General features: G+C 35.8%; 7 protein-coding genes across 7 annotated transcripts; 2 read left to right on the top strand and 5 right to left on the bottom strand.

Moving 5' to 3' along the window:
• Positions 1-20: 20 nt before the first annotated feature.
• Positions 21-877, bottom strand: B0P05DRAFT_635125 (uncharacterized protein; the record flags this gene model as incomplete). Its single annotated transcript, XM_051583575.1, has 3 exons — positions 573-877; positions 428-520; positions 21-298 (listed from the first exon to the last, which is right to left on the bottom strand). Exons 1-3 carry the CDS (start codon positions 853-855, stop codon positions 21-23), a joined length of 654 nt encoding a protein of 217 aa, XP_051437512.1. The 5' UTR covers positions 856-877.
• A 3922-nt stretch (positions 878-4799) lies between these two features.
• B0P05DRAFT_530600 (uncharacterized protein) lies at positions 4800-5091 on the top strand (the record flags this gene model as incomplete). The annotated part of the gene is made up of 2 exons (XM_051576880.1): positions 4800-4996; positions 5042-5091. Coding segments are annotated over 2 exons (222 nt in total), but the record flags the coding sequence as incomplete, so codon positions are not given.
• A 2732-nt stretch (positions 5092-7823) lies between these two features.
• Positions 7824-8649, top strand: B0P05DRAFT_530588 (Mago nashi protein). Its single transcript, XM_051576879.1, has 5 exons — positions 7824-8083; positions 8132-8195; positions 8261-8348; positions 8394-8519; positions 8575-8649. Coding segments are annotated over exons 1-5 (297 nt in total). The 5' UTR covers positions 7824-8082; the 3' UTR covers positions 8593-8649.
• On the bottom strand, positions 8520-9671 carry B0P05DRAFT_530584 (high mobility group box domain-containing protein). The gene is made up of 5 exons (XM_051576878.1): positions 9573-9671; positions 9470-9522; positions 9348-9418; positions 9172-9298; positions 8520-9127 (listed from the first exon to the last, which is right to left on the bottom strand). Exons 1-5 carry the CDS (start codon positions 9604-9606, stop codon positions 8660-8662), a joined length of 753 nt encoding a protein of 250 aa, XP_051437509.1. The 5' UTR covers positions 9607-9671; the 3' UTR covers positions 8520-8659.
• On the bottom strand, positions 9625-10694 carry B0P05DRAFT_530579 (putative deacetylase LmbE-like domain-containing protein). The gene is made up of 5 exons (XM_051576877.1): positions 10462-10694; positions 10322-10421; positions 10183-10273; positions 10075-10142; positions 9625-10029 (listed from the first exon to the last, which is right to left on the bottom strand). Exons 1-5 carry the CDS (start codon positions 10670-10672, stop codon positions 9771-9773), a joined length of 729 nt encoding a protein of 242 aa, XP_051437508.1. The 5' UTR covers positions 10673-10694; the 3' UTR covers positions 9625-9770.
• Positions 10695-12329, bottom strand: B0P05DRAFT_530574 (RNA polymerase III RPC4-domain-containing protein). The gene is made up of 2 exons (XM_051576876.1): positions 11876-12329; positions 10695-11824 (listed from the first exon to the last, which is right to left on the bottom strand). Exons 1-2 carry the CDS (start codon positions 11920-11922, stop codon positions 10771-10773), a joined length of 1101 nt encoding a protein of 366 aa, XP_051437507.1. The 5' UTR covers positions 11923-12329; the 3' UTR covers positions 10695-10770.
• A 6-nt stretch (positions 12330-12335) lies between these two features.
• B0P05DRAFT_530572 (Phox homologous domain-containing protein) lies at positions 12336-13815 on the bottom strand (the record flags this gene model as incomplete). The annotated part of the gene is made up of 2 exons (XM_051576875.1): positions 13737-13815; positions 12336-13685 (listed from the first exon to the last, which is right to left on the bottom strand). A coding segment is annotated over exon 2 (782 nt), but the record flags the coding sequence as incomplete, so codon positions are not given.
• Positions 13816-15161: the final 1346 nt, after the last annotated feature.

The following is a 15161-nucleotide window of genomic DNA, read 5'->3' as shown; positions in this document are numbered from 1 at the left end:
AACATTACAGTAATATATTGTTAAACACGATCCATTTCGTACGCATCTTCTGTTCCTCTCTTTCTTCTTCTTCCACAACATGCAGTAAAGAAAATTAGCACTGTTGCAATAAACAGACAAATAAAAGCAACCATGGACAACCATATAGCAGGACCTTTGTTTGTTGACAACACGACTAAATCGTCAATGTATCTACCAAGTGAACTGGACATCAATCCTCTGATAGCATTTTGCATATAATTATAGACGATAATTTGAGCTATGAAAGTAGCTAAACAGAACAAGAATGCAATCACTGCTAACAAGATAATCAGAATCCTATTGCACCAACCAATCGCATGCTTCTCTCGGCGGGACAACGAGAACAAGTAAAAAATAGCGTAACACCACAGCACAAAACATAAAATGACAGACGGAATAAACACACCTTTTTGAATGGCAGCAACTGACGATTGAAGCGAGGATGGAAACTGTCGTTGTAGTACCTGCAGTATGCCTGTCCTATCTACACCTGTACTGTCTACAACAAACATAGTTAGTATATGCCTTTATACATATGCTCACTATTTTACCATATCTAAATCCAAAGCTTGGTGGTGTACAAATGGTTTCGCTTGAATTTATTTCTTGACAGATGATGAACAAAGCAAGCGAGAAATAATTGGGTATCGTGTTTTCAAGTCCACCAAAGAAGCCGTCGAAAAGACCACCGCCAGTATTGGATGGATAATTCAGATGAATACGTGCAATATAGACAGAACGAAGCCCATTGAAATTGCCAAGCAAGCTGAGCATTTGCAGAATAAAGCTCGCTGTGATTAACACAATGACGATAATCTGCAGTAGTCTTAGCATGAGAATCGAAATAAAGAAGATGAAAAAGAAGAAAAAGAGAGATAACAGAGGAAAATACAAATTTTATATCGACGTACATGTTTACGACATGCTCCCAAAAAAAAAAAAAAAAAAAAAAAAAAAGGCCAATGACAATGTAAGGTACAATGCACCTTACATCATACTTTTCCAACAGACTATACAAGGTCTCTATAGTAATGATAAATTAAGCATTGTTATAAGGCTGTATTTTTTGATAAGATGTCGTTTCTTGGAAGCTTTAAGCTTGTCGTCATTTTCTAATCCAAGAATTAGCTATGCTAAACAAGAATAGAAAATGACGTATAAGCGTGTCACTTTTAGAAAAAGACAAAGGATCGTACTACACTTCTTGGAGATCTCCTTATTTGCTCATATTCTCATGTAACTTCTCTTTTCTTATAACACAGTTTTAGGTAGAAAATATATAGATGGTCTAAATCATGTAGAAAAAAACACCTCCCGTTAACTTATTCTTTCATAATACGCAGTTTAAAGTACTTGTATGAGATCATAGTCTTATTCATTGTACTACCTTTTTAAAAGCTACCAAGCTTTGTATACATCTTTGGGCTGATAAATAGGAAGAGATATTGAGGCTCACAATTCTTCTTTCTGTATGAGCTGGGCTTTTATTCTTTTGACTGCATTGCTCAACAAGGAAAGTCTATAAAAATATTAAAAAAGAACGAGGGGATTAAATTGCCCTTTGAATCAATTCATTTTAGTTTTGAGCCAATGGTGGATGATAAGAACATGCTGAGATTGAAAAGATTCAGATCCTGAATGGACTTTAAATAGCTTGAGTTGGCATGGGCACCAACGGTGTAAGAAAATTAGCCCTGGATAGTTGGGTAAGAACCTGTACAGAAACAAAACTAAGAAGCATTATATCATTCGTTATACTTTTAGAACCCTCAGAGGCTCGTTGAGAGATACTGCTAAACTACCATAGACTCTTCGTAACCATCATAAGTAATTAAGTTTGAAGCAGTTTTTGGTGATTAATATTTACTGTTATCAAATTTTTCTTGAAACAAGTTTGTCCTTTTTTTTTGATTAGGTAATTATCGAGCAGCTTACTGCTGTTTAAATTCGGTTCATTAAACTCCTCACACTCTTCAAACTTACTATATTCACTAGACCCACTAGACTCGATGGATCAAATGTGCTTTTAATAAGGCATTTTATTTGAATGAACAGTTGAGTGGCGCGTTAGTTCATGTAATACAGATGCCAGACAAATAAATGCTTCAACAGTGAAAAGGAAGACGGCAATACATACAAATCTTCTTCTTCCTTAGACAAACAAAGATGCTTTAAAGCCTGTTTATACACGCTTAGATGCTCTAGATACCTACAAATAATGTTTGCTAACATCCATGGTGCCTTTGGAGTTGCTTTGAAAAAAAAAAGCCGCTTGTAAAAAATGACCAAAATGGCCTTTCGATCAAGAGGCACTACTCATGGAAAAAGCTTAATTTGACAACTTCTGTTCTTCTTTTTGACGTTACAAGATGAAAAATAAAGCCACTGACAGGTTTAAATACTCAAAATGAGCGTCAGAGTCTCTAGTTTTTGGTGAATACGTTTGCTTGCTAACTGTGCTATGAAAATGGCGAGATATGAATAAAAAAAACCTTATAGACAATTCTGCTTACTTGCTCAATATTTTGATACTAGATATGCTGCATTCTTTGCATCAACAGACTTGGAAGAAAAAGGCCCGCAACTTTTGTTATTGCACCAAACCCCAATAACTGCGTCTTTATCCAGTTCTGAGCAAAAACTCGATTTATGATGCGGCAGGAAGAAAAATTGGAGTTCTTCTATTTTAAACTTCGCTACTAGACATCGTGTATGTCCTATGTTCATTTACCACCACTTTTGCATGATAGAATGCCTATATTTCCATTTCACTGTGTTCTTTGACACTTTAAATACCATGAATTATTTTTTTCTAAAAGTTTATTGATAGCATATTTCATATGTCATCTAGAGCAAAAACACTTAAAAATGCTCAGAACACAGCTTAAATACACAGTTCTTTGATGAGTCATTGCTCGACAAACTGGCTATCAAGACAGCCCGTTTTTTCGTTTAAAACATGTTCTTTTGGAACCAGAAATCAAATGGCACCATTGGCTTGGCTGTTATGTAAAATCCATTTCTTGTTTTTGACCATGGAGGATCACGAGAGCTCGTGAAGATCAGAAATTTTTGGAATGACCCAATGTAGGTCTGATCCAACCATTTTCAGTCTGTCCACGTTACACCCCTCTGTAATATGTAACTAAAAAAAAAACAAACAAAGTAAAGAAAACGAATTTACCAAGATGAAAAAGATGACTCGATTTGAACATCACCTTCAAATCTGTATTCAACGTTCGTGATACATTGTAGTTAATACAAAAGAGGCTCTTTTTAATAGATATTGGCTATTAAGTAGGTACTTGTTTGTACATCATTCAATACAAAAAATATAATCGAGCAACATTTGTTATAATACAAGATATTTATGAGGCTCAAGGCAGCAACTTTGAGCATAACTAATAATGGATGTCTTATGGAAAGAGAGTTTGGCGTTTCAAGTCTCAATCTTCTTTTTCTAGTGTGCATTCGCTGCTTTGAATAACTGACTTGTAAATTCAGACCCTACTCGCTGACTCTTTTCAAACTCCTGCAAATTGAAAGTCTTATCAGATCCTTAGAAAAAGACCTTTTTTGTGAACAATAACGGTCACCATCATTCTTGATTGACGACAGCATTTATACGCTCCCTCGCCGTAATGCCAGGATCGCCGTAGTCTCTAATCGTAGCAGGCACACTGAGTCAAGTATATACGCTCACATCCACGAAAGGCACAAGGTCAAACAAAGTCAAACAAAGTCTCGAGACGCTACGCTAGAAGCATTATCACAGGAGCAAGGAAACGATACTAACGATGTGTGGCTTTCTTTCCCTATGTGTTTTTTTTTAAAAAAAAAAAAAAAGCAAGCGCCCGATACTGTGCTACATTGCAAACCTGTTTATTTGCATAAACCATGTAATTGTCACTTTACTTTTCTGTTCTTTAGCCGCAAATATAGTCTCTTTTCTGCCTTAGCTTTCTCTTTGACTATGTGCTCATCATGGATGCTTTGATCAAATGATTCTCTCTTTACTTTTGTCTATGAGAAGAGCTCAAAAAATGATGCGAAAACTACTCCACAAAAGAGGGCTTTAAACCTTAATTATCCCTTTTCCATTTGAAGATCCTTCTGAAACAATAAAACTTTCTTGCCTCGATAAAGTAGCACTAGCAATGAAAAAAAAGGGGGTCTGGTTGTCAAAGAAAGACAGTACAAAAATAAGCTTATTTTATACACATGTGACAAACATTAATATACAGTGTGCTATGGAAGCTGCTTTCTCTTTCCCTCTTTGCTTTCCTATCACCATCTTTTTGTTTATCAAAAAGCAAATAACAACTGGTTAAATGTGTGTTTCTCTTAGGTTAGGCAGCAACAAGCGAGTTTTTTTTATTGTTCTTTATTGTTTTGTTTTGTTTTGTATTATGCAGTTGAACAGCGTTACACATGGTGTTGTCTATTTCTTTACAACAAGCAATGTCCTCAAAGACTATTTCTTTTCTGCCATCTTCACATACAATAAAGAAATAAATCGCTGTGCATGTGCATCTTTTTAAAGAGCAAGAAAAAGATGTATAAAAGCATAGATAAAATACATGAGTTGTATTTTATCAGCATAAATAATGATGTCAGTATGACTATGTTCTCTTCCCTTCCTTTTTTATATTTATTTTTTTTCTAATTAGTTCATACAGACAATAGTGTCAGATTTGGAAATAAGGTGGTTATCTTCATCTCTTTCACATGGCTTGCTTTAACGTAAAAAAAGAGCAAACAACATCTATAAAAAAGAAGGATCTAGCCTTGTCTTTTTTCTTTTCTTTCTTCCTTTTACTTATCATCTGCTCTACTCTTTTAATCAAAAGCTACGCTACCTCAAGGCCTCAAGACCACTTCTACTTTACTACAAGACCTACCCTACCTTACTTTACTCTTCTACTCTCTTGGCCTCGTATGCAAATCTACTAGCCTCTTCTCATCCATCAAGGAGGTAAGATGATTATTCTAAAAGACACGTTTACTGACTCTCTTATAGGGAACCACTTGTTTCCGTACAGTGATGTTCCAAATGCCCTCTTCTTGTCGGCGATGGCATCCATTCGGCCCTGAACTACGCAGGGCCAGTTTGGGCCGGTTCATTCGGCTCTGAACTACGCAGAGCCGCGTGGGCTATGAAAATCAGCACATTAGAGGGTAGCATGATGGCTTTGGTCTTTTGGTAAGTTATATATGCTTGAAAGCCTTTTTTTTTAATCATCATTCTAGTTACTTGTTTCCTGGTTAATCAAGGCTCTCTTTTTATGGCTTTACTTTTAAATTCTATTTCTGCCTTCACTTTCTTTTTACTTGGCGACTTCTCTTAAAATCTCATCCTTAAAATCAAATAAAGTCACAACAAATAAATAAAGAAAGCTATTCTTTCTATTCTCTTAACATACATAATCACAATGGTCTAACTTTTAAATGTCAATGCAAATAAACAGGTTTGCAATGTAGCACAGTATCGGGCGCTTGCTTTTTTTTTTTTTTAAAAAAAAACACATAGGGAAAGAAAGCCACACATCGTTAGTATCGTTTCCTTGCTCCTGTGATAATGCTTCTAGCGTAGCGTCTCGAGACTTTGTTTGACTTTGTTTGACCTTGTGCCTTTCGTGGATGTGAGCGTATATACTTGACTCAGTGTGCCTGCTACGATTAGAGACTACGGCGATCCTGGCATTACGGCGAGGGAGCGTATAAATGCTGTCGTCAATCAAGAATGATGGTGACCGTTATTGTTCACAAAAAAGGTCTTTTTCTAAGGATCTGATAAGACTTTCAATTTGCAGGAGTTTGAAAAGAGTCAGCGAGTAGGGTCTGAATTTACAAGTCAGTTATTCAAAGCAGCGAATGCACACTAGAAAAAGAAGATTGAGACTTGAAACGCCAAACTCTCTTTCCATAAGACATCCATTATTAGTTATGCTCAAAGTTGCTGCCTTGAGCCTCATAAATATCTTGTATTATAACAAATGTTGCTCGATTATATTTTTTGTATTGAATGATGTACAAACAAGTACCTACTTAATAGCCAATATCTATTAAAAAGAGCCTCTTTTGTATTAACTACAATGTATCACGAACGTTGAATACAGATTTGAAGGTGATGTTCAAATCGAGTCATCTTTTTCATCTTGGTAAATTCGTTTTCTTTACTTTGTTTGTTTTTTTTTAGTTACATATTACAGAGGGGTGTAACGTGGACAGACTGAAAATGGTTGGATCAGACCTACATTGGGTCATTCCAAAAATTTCTGATCTTCACGAGCTCTCGTGATCCTCCATGGTCAAAAACAAGAAATGGATTTTACATAACAGCCAAGCCAATGGTGCCATTTGATTTCTGGTTCCAAAAGAACATGTTTTAAACGAAAAAACGGGCTGTCTTGATAGCCAGTTTGTCGAGCAATGACTCATCAAAGAACTGTGTATTTAAGCTGTGTTCTGAGCATTTTTAAGTGTTTTTGCTCTAGATGACATATGAAATATGCTATCAATAAACTTTTAGAAAAAAATAATTCATGGTATTTAAAGTGTCAAAGAACACAGTGAAATGGAAATATAGGCATTCTATCATGCAAAAGTGGTGGTAAATGAACATAGGACATACACGATGTCTAGTAGCGAAGTTTAAAATAGAAGAACTCCAATTTTTCTTCCTGCCGCATCATAAATCGAGTTTTTGCTCAGAACTGGATAAAGACGCAGTTATTGGGGTTTGGTGCAATAACAAAAGTTGCGGGCCTTTTTCTTCCAAGTCTGTTGATGCAAAGAATGCAGCATATCTAGTATCAAAATATTGAGCAAGTAAGCAGAATTGTCTATAAGGTTTTTTTTATTCATATCTCGCCATTTTCATAGCACAGTTAGCAAGCAAACGTATTCACCAAAAACTAGAGACTCTGACGCTCATTTTGAGTATTTAAACCTGTCAGTGGCTTTATTTTTCATCTTGTAACGTCAAAAAGAAGAACAGAAGTTGTCAAATTAAGCTTTTTCCATGAGTAGTGCCTCTTGATCGAAAGGCCATTTTGGTCATTTTTTACAAGCGGCTTTTTTTTTTCAAAGCAACTCCAAAGGCACCATGGATGTTAGCAAACATTATTTGTAGGTATCTAGAGCATCTAAGCGTGTATAAACAGGCTTTAAAGCATCTTTGTTTGTCTAAGGAAGAAGAAGATTTGTATGTATTGCCGTCTTCCTTTTCACTGTTGAAGCATTTATTTGTCTGGCATCTGTATTACATGAACTAACGCGCCACTCAACTGTTCATTCAAATAAAATGCCTTATTAAAAGCACATTTGATCCATCGAGTCTAGTGGGTCTAGTATTAAAATCTATAGCCTAGATGCAATAAGTAATTGATGACTGTATATGCAAATAAAGCCTTGTTGTTGAGATTTTTTAATATTATATGCCAACTGTTAATCGCAGCGACCTAATTAAGATCTCATTGATCTTCCTGCTTCAGATTTGTTATCAATAATGACTGCTAGACTTTTCGCTTAAATAGCATTCAAAATTATTGATTCTATGGATAAATTTATTTAATTGAAATGTCAAGTGTTAGTAAAAGAACAGGCATTTTTCTTTAAATAAAATAATATTAGGCCGCAGAAGGAGAAATGGGAGCCTTCGTTTATTTCAGACATCATCCTCATTGCTAACCATCCTTATTATTGTTCTTCACATGGGGCATGTAGTATAGTATGTCACGTGATCTTCATAGCGCACTTTGCAGTCTGCCAAACTCTAGAAAAAAAGACAGCCGCGTCTACTCATTTTTTTTTTCTCGTATTTACTCTAAAGACAAAAAAAAATCTGAAAGCATGGCTGGAGAAGAAGAATTCTACGTTCGTTACTAGTAAGCTACTTTGATCAGCATTTTCTACAACGCGTTTATTAACCATCAATCAAGTTCTGGACACAAAGGACGTTACGGCCATGAATTCTTGGAATTTGAATTTAGATCAGATGGTCTCTGTCGATACGCCAACAACTCCAACTACCGAAATGATAGTCTAATCAAAAAAGAGAGTATGTAATGCATAATATGGAGACAGGCTACTAAGCATATATGTATAGTGTATGTCAGTGCTGCTGTTATTGATGAATTGAAAAAGATTATTGAAGACAGTGAGATTATGAAGTAAACAGAAACACAAAAGACAAGCGAAAAAAAAAGCAGTTGCTAAGTCATTTTTTGTTTGATAGAGAAGACGATAGTCAATGGCCTACAAAGAATGTTGTTGGAAGTCAAGAAATCGAAGTTCGTCTTGGAAACGAACACATTTCATTTGAAGTAAGTTTTGATTACATATATGAACTCATACTAAGATATCCATAGACTTCCAAGCTAAGTTCGCTTGTTGAGGTTCAAGACAGTAAAGATCCTGAAGGTTTGCGTGCATTCTATTATCTCGTTCAAGACTTGAAGGCCTTTGTGTTTTCTTTAATTTCATTACATTTCAAGGTAAATTTTTTTTATTAGTTATTATGTGTATATATACTAAAATTATACTATATAGATCAAGCCTATCAATTAGATCATAAAGTTGAATTATAACAATAAAAAAAAAAAGTTTTTTTTTTCTTGTTTTTTATCTATAATGGTTATTGGTAAGGTTCAGGTTGATTGATTATTGAAGTAATTCTTGTATGATCAATTTCTTCGTCTTCGTCTTCATCCTCATCTTCATCTTGAAGCATATCAATTTCTTCTTCTGACTCTTCCGATTCATCCTCGTCTTGTTTGACTTTATTTGCTTCAACAGCTGCTGCACCTTCTGCACCACCACCAGCAGCTGTATAGCTCTTCATAGCACTTTCATATTCTTCCTGTTCTTTCTTATAAATGTCATAGTATTTCTGCTTTTCTTCTTTTGTAAGTGCTTTCCATTTTTGACCAAGGAGTCGAGTGACTTCACCCAAGCTTTCGTTTGGAACTTCATCCTTGATATTATCACGTTCCATACGGCAATATAAAAAGAAGACATTACCAGGCCCTTTGGGAGCATTTGGGTCTCGCTTCTTTCTAGGAGTTGCTGCTGCATTTTTTCTCCCAGGTGTCTTTACATCAGACTATAAACATCAATCAATAAATAGATATATATTCTTTTACTTGCCATAATAGATTCAGAAAGAGACATCTCAGAGTCACTGTCAGCACCTCCACTCATGCCGATCCCATTAGATTTTTTAAAGCGAGATGAGCGACCTTGTCTCAGTTCGTCTATTTCTTCCAACAAGACACTATTTGAATTAGATATATATATATATATATTATACAAGCTATATTTACATGCGCTCAATACGAAGTCGTTTGATATGTTGACGTGCTCTAGTCAGTTGTGTGCCAATATGTTCATTTTCCTATATGCGCATGTAAATACGTTGCTATGGACTGGTTTTTTTTTTTTTTACTTGTTCTATTTCTCGAATGCGTTTTTTATATTCTTGTTGCTTTTTATCTATGACTTTATAATTTTGACAAGTGAGTATTTCTTTATTTAGTTATCAACGTTACTTTTGTCTTGGAGTTGTGGTTGTTGAAAGTTCATTTTATTCGGGAATATTTCAAAAAAAAAAAAGAGAAAGAGAGTAAAGGAAAAGAAAAGAAAAAAAGGTAGATTTAAACAAACGCTATTGTTAATAAAGTTGAAGGATGGATGGGTTTTACTAAAAAAAAATACTAAAAAAAATTTTCTTGTTTGTTTTATTCCAATTACAACTCTTCTTTTACAAGATCATTGACATACATAAATCTCGAAAAAGTGACATATAACCATCGAAACCAAACCAATTGAGATGTGTGTTGACGCATTGCTTTATGTGTCAATAAATAAGCAATAGGAGGAGACACAAGTTGAATAGAACCTTGCTTTTTAGGCACTATTAGATCAGCAAACCCAATATATTTACGAATCAAAGAGACTGATTCAAGAGAATACAATGTTATATTAGTGTGTTGTTGTACAAAGTGCCTATTTCAGTCAGTAAAATGAGCAGGAGTCAATATGGTCTTTTACTTGGCTCCGTAATACAACGCAATATGATTAGCATGTCCAGAAACACCATGATTATCAAAAGTAATGATCTTTTAAAATGAGTTTGTGTTATAGCCAGTTATGACTTACTGTATCAATCTTTTGTTTAGTCACATAATCCTTTAAGGTATGCGATATCAACTCAGGACTCCATTGGTTTTGCATGCCATCTTGCAATTGACTAATATGTATAAATTCACTTGTTGCAGTCTATATAGGCTTTACTTACGGGTGATCTATGGATTTAATGTGGCTGGGTAGAATACCAAATGTTTGACAGCTTTTGGACAGTTCTTTTTTGCGTATATGGCCAAGTCCTTCAGCATTGCCTTTTGAAGATATAAGCCATGTTTTCACAAACAGTATTACCTGTAGATAAACACAAGATATGCACGCGTGCTTTTGTTAAGGTCCTAAGTGAAGTAAGAGTAGGTCCAAAGAACATACACTCGTCGTCAGGGTGAGCTGTCAGGACAAGTATGTTGTTTTTAAAAGGCAACACTTTTTGAAAGTGAGCCAAGCTAAAGTAAGCATAGACTAATAAAGAAGTGACAAATATCAAACTTAGGATAACAAACATAAGAAAAAGAGTAAAGAAAAGAAATAAACATGTGTCGCGTTCTTTGAAAGCCAGATAAAGTTCTTCTACATTCCTAATTCTTTTTTTTTTTTTTACTTTTATTCTTCATTATTCAGCGCTTCTTCTTCAAGGTTCAAGAGTGAATCCATATTGGGCACACACACAAACTTTTGCACAACATGTCCCAATTCAATGGCCTTCTTTGTTTCTTCACTTTCATGATCCACCACCATAACATTCTCGAGAAAAGTAGATTGCAAACCTTGATTGACATCCAACAAGATATTGCCAAATTTCATCTTCATTTTACCAGATTTGTAAATGACCAATTTACCTATCTGGCCACTAGGCATATCTTCCAAACTCATGCCAGACATGGCTTCCTCTAATGATGATTTCTTGGCTGCTGGAGGCAAACCGTCTGTAGCGGCTCCTTCTTCTTTCTTTTCTTCTATCATATCAACATCTTCTTCCTTGTTCTTTTCAAATTTGGGTACAACAATAGGCAACTGGAAAAACAATAATTCTTCTTCTGCCACACAAACAAGGCGCTGCTTTTCATCAAGTGCAAAAATGTTTTGTGCAGGTGAATCGCTACTCATGTAAACCTTAGGTAATGGCACTGGCTCCTCCTCTTCTTCCTCTTCTTCTATTCTGGTTGGCTTTGATTCTGCACTGTCTAGATCCATGTCGTCATTGTGTTCTGACTTGACTTTGTCCAACTCGGTGTCGATTGTCCTGGCTGGTTTTTTTGATTTGACTGTCATCCAAGGGATCTTGCCCATTTTTTGTTCTAATGTCACTGGATCAATATCACTGTCTTGGGCAGAAACATGTCTAAATGTCACAGGCGTGTCTTTATCTATACTGTTGGTAAACATCTCTACCATATCAGAGTTTTCATTTTCTCCTTCTGCCCGACTGGGCACATCGCCACCATAAGAAGCAAATCCACCACCTCCAAATCCACCAGGTCGACCACGAGATACAGCAGAAGGACCTAATGAGAAAATACCAGAAGCAGTGGATGTATCAACAATGATCAAGCCTCGTCCTCGACCACGTCCACGGCTAGCTCCACCACGACCTCCTCGGCCACCACGTTCACTTCTTTGTGGTTTGCTAAGTGCTTCATCAATAGCTGAAGAAGATCTATCTCAAGCCAATTAGGCATCTTATCTATTGTACATGGAGTATACTTACGCTTCTTTCTTGTTTCTCTTGAGAGGAACTGTAGGTTTGAATTTCATCTATCCCAAGTGTTGAGTTGATGTGAGCAATTTTTTTTTGGGTCTGCTTACCTTTGCTGCACCACCACGAGTCTTTTGACCGTCGTTGACACTTTGTAAACGTCCCGAACCAATGCCTTCAGGACGAATAGTACCAATACTAGATGGTTTAGGGTGTGTTTCGACATTACTTTCTGCTACTGTAGAAGCTTCACTTCCTTGTGTCGTATCAGCAGTAGTAGTAGTATTAGTGGTAGCAGCAGTAGCAGCAGCAGCAGCTTCACGTTTGATAGCAGCAGCTGTCTTGCCGCCTCTTTTGACAGGTGCAAATCTTCTTGTTTGCTTTTTGACACCGGGTGTAATAGGTGTACCGTCTGTAGGGTCGGACATGATATATGTGTATGTTATATAGATATGAACAAGAAGGTAAACAATTTTTCATAAAGCTTTTTTTTTTATTTTTCAACAGTCACATTATTTGATCTTTGCCAGCTTCTTGTTAGCAAAAGCAAGCTTTGTTTGTGTATTATCGACTTGAACATCAAGGCTTTCCAAAATACTGATCTGGTTTTCTAATTCATGATTAATAGCAATGCCTAATTCTTTTTGGCGGCTTAGAATTTCACTGAATTGTTCAATATGCAAATCTTGGTCTTTCATGACTTGTGTTTGATAGTTCAGTAATTCCTTGTTGTCCAGTCCTTTTGTAAACTCCGTTTCTTCAAGCATTTTCTTCTTTTGTTGTTGCTCCAAAAGTGCAGAACCAAATGCTCTTCCTGTGCCAATTTTAGGTTTAGCGTCCAGACTTGTTGTTGTTGTGACAGCACGCTGTACTTGATGATTGGTATCAAATCCAATATCGCCATAATGAGCGGTTGCCACAGATGATGGTGGTGGCGGTGCTGGTTTTTTCTTTTTATGAGCATCTTGACGTGTAGCACTGACCAACTGCTGCAACACATCACGTTCTACTTTCAAACGATTCAGTTTATCTTCTCTCCTTCTCTCTTCTCCCTCAGCTAAAAACTGTACATGACCATCATCCATCAAACTTGATTCAAGGATAGCCAAACGTGCAGTCAGTGTCGCCAACCCCTTTTTGGCCTTAAATTCACACTGCATCGCATCCGATACTTCATGCTGACTTTGATGCGCGTTTCGACTGTTAATCAACGACCTGATTTCTCTTGAGATCGTCAAGAGCTCATCATATTCATCCAGCCAAGAACCAAACGTCAATCCTTCTGCTGATGTTGCCTTTGGTTCGTTCTCTGGTAAGGCAAGAAAGTGATACCAAATATCTGTTTTACGCCAACGATCATCACGGCAACTTTGAATGGTGCGCAAATAGTCTTCTAGACCTTGGCGACGGTCTTCAATACGCTCCAGTGAGTTAAAAGTAGGTGGGAAGATACGTTTCTGAGGTAGATGAGCGGGTACTGGATTATGAGGGAATGTATGGGAGAGTTGTTCATGCAGTTTGATAAAGTCTGAATATCGTTTCCAGATATGCCATTGTCGTACAGCTGCTTGTACGTCAATACGATAAGCAGTATAGGCTTTGGGATCGTGTCTTGTTTCGGTTTGTTTGATAAAGATGGCTTGAATAGAGTCTCGACCGTTAGCCATTTTGAAATAAAAAGTAGAAGGGAGGTGAAAACGAATCAAGGTGTAATAAAGCTTATTTTATAGGTGTAGTATTCAAGTGATACAGCAGCTTTTTCATGATGGTTGTTTGTTGTTTCCTTATTCAAGTGTGCGTTTCTTTTTCAACTAAATAGTGCCTTTTGAGAGAATGGTTTAGTTCAGTCATAAACAAAACTGCGTATATATACACATAATGTCATTGAACCATTCTGCCATACGTATGACTACAAATATTGTTCGGAACGTAACCTTCTTTCTTTGTTTATTTTCAAAAAAAAAAAAAAAAAAAAAAAAAAAAAAAAGACTCGTTTAGCCTCTTCGTTTCTCTCTCTCTCTCTCTCTCTCTCTTTTTTTTTTTCCCTCCCTCTTTTCTCTCCTTCTTTTCCTCTTTATGATAAACAAAAGATGGCATTTTTTTACTTTGTCCAAAAAAAAAGGCAGATAAATTCACAAGACAACAAGTACCATTGTCATGAGTGAAAGCCAAGTATTCTATCATGCCAAGCACCTTGTTCTTAGGCAATCATCATGTTCAAACATATAGTTTGTACAACCATACTTCTTTGAAGATAGACCACCTGCATTCATAAGAAAGAGGGTAAGGAGATTGTACAAAATAGCTCAGGATGATTTCATTTCAAACACCAACAACCACCATCACCCGCACTTGTGTTACTTGCTGGTGCCTGAGAAAACCCATACTTGTTGTAAGAGGTTATAAGGAGAAAAAGAGAGAGAGAGAGATTTGCTGTCTTTTTTTTTTTACAGGGTGATATATAGAGTAGAAAACTCCTTATAGCATCTTATTTCATGTGATTTTGTTATTGTTTATATAAATACAAAGAAGATAAAGAAAAGGACCTCCCACGCTGATAACCACATACATACATACACACACACACATACATCTCTCTTTTGAAAACAATGAGGATAAGACCAAAGTAGAGAATAAAACAATAGCATGCTAAAAAAAACGTAGAATAGATAATTTGTATCACTTGCCAAAGAAAGATTATTTAAATTTAAATCAAGCCAATTAGACTCATTCTTTTTTATTCTCCTAGCATCGTTTAAAGGGGAGAAGTAAAAAAAAAAAAAAAAAGGACTCTAGCTTTCTTTTTATCTCTCATTCCTTACTCATACCCCGTTCATGAAATGTCAAGTAAATATCCTTGAATTCAAGAGAAGAACAATAGTTTACATAGAACAATCAAAATAAATGAAAGAAAAAAGAAAAGAAGAGAGAAAGGGAGGGGGGAAGGAAATGTACACAAATTTAGATAAAGAATAACAAAGAAAAATAAAACAGTACAAGGGTTGAAAAAAAAATACTAAAAAATGACTCAAATGTAATTGGTGTGTCAGGTGACAGTCACAACTGGTATTGAATTTGAAAAAAACTATAAAAAGGAGACGTAATCCGAACAAAACTGCGAAAAAAATTTTATTTTTTCACCTTTTAATCCGCTTTTCTACACTTTCTTATACTAGCAAATTTTTTTTCTCTCTTTTTTTTCTCTCTCAACACTTACAGCAAGAAGGAAAGAAAGATATTTAAAAAAAAGAAGTAAAGAAAAGAAAAGAAAAAGAACATAGAACGAAAGACACACAGA

Source organism: Gilbertella persicaria (assembly GCF_025201335.1).
Source record: "Gilbertella persicaria strain CBS 190.32 chromosome Unknown B0P05scaffold_8, whole genome shotgun sequence".
In the NCBI taxonomy this organism is placed as follows: Eukaryota; Fungi; Mucoromycota; class Mucoromycetes; order Mucorales; family Choanephoraceae; genus Gilbertella; species Gilbertella persicaria.
Note: the sequence above shows the minus strand (reverse complement) of the source record. Positions and strands in the feature narration are given on the sequence as shown.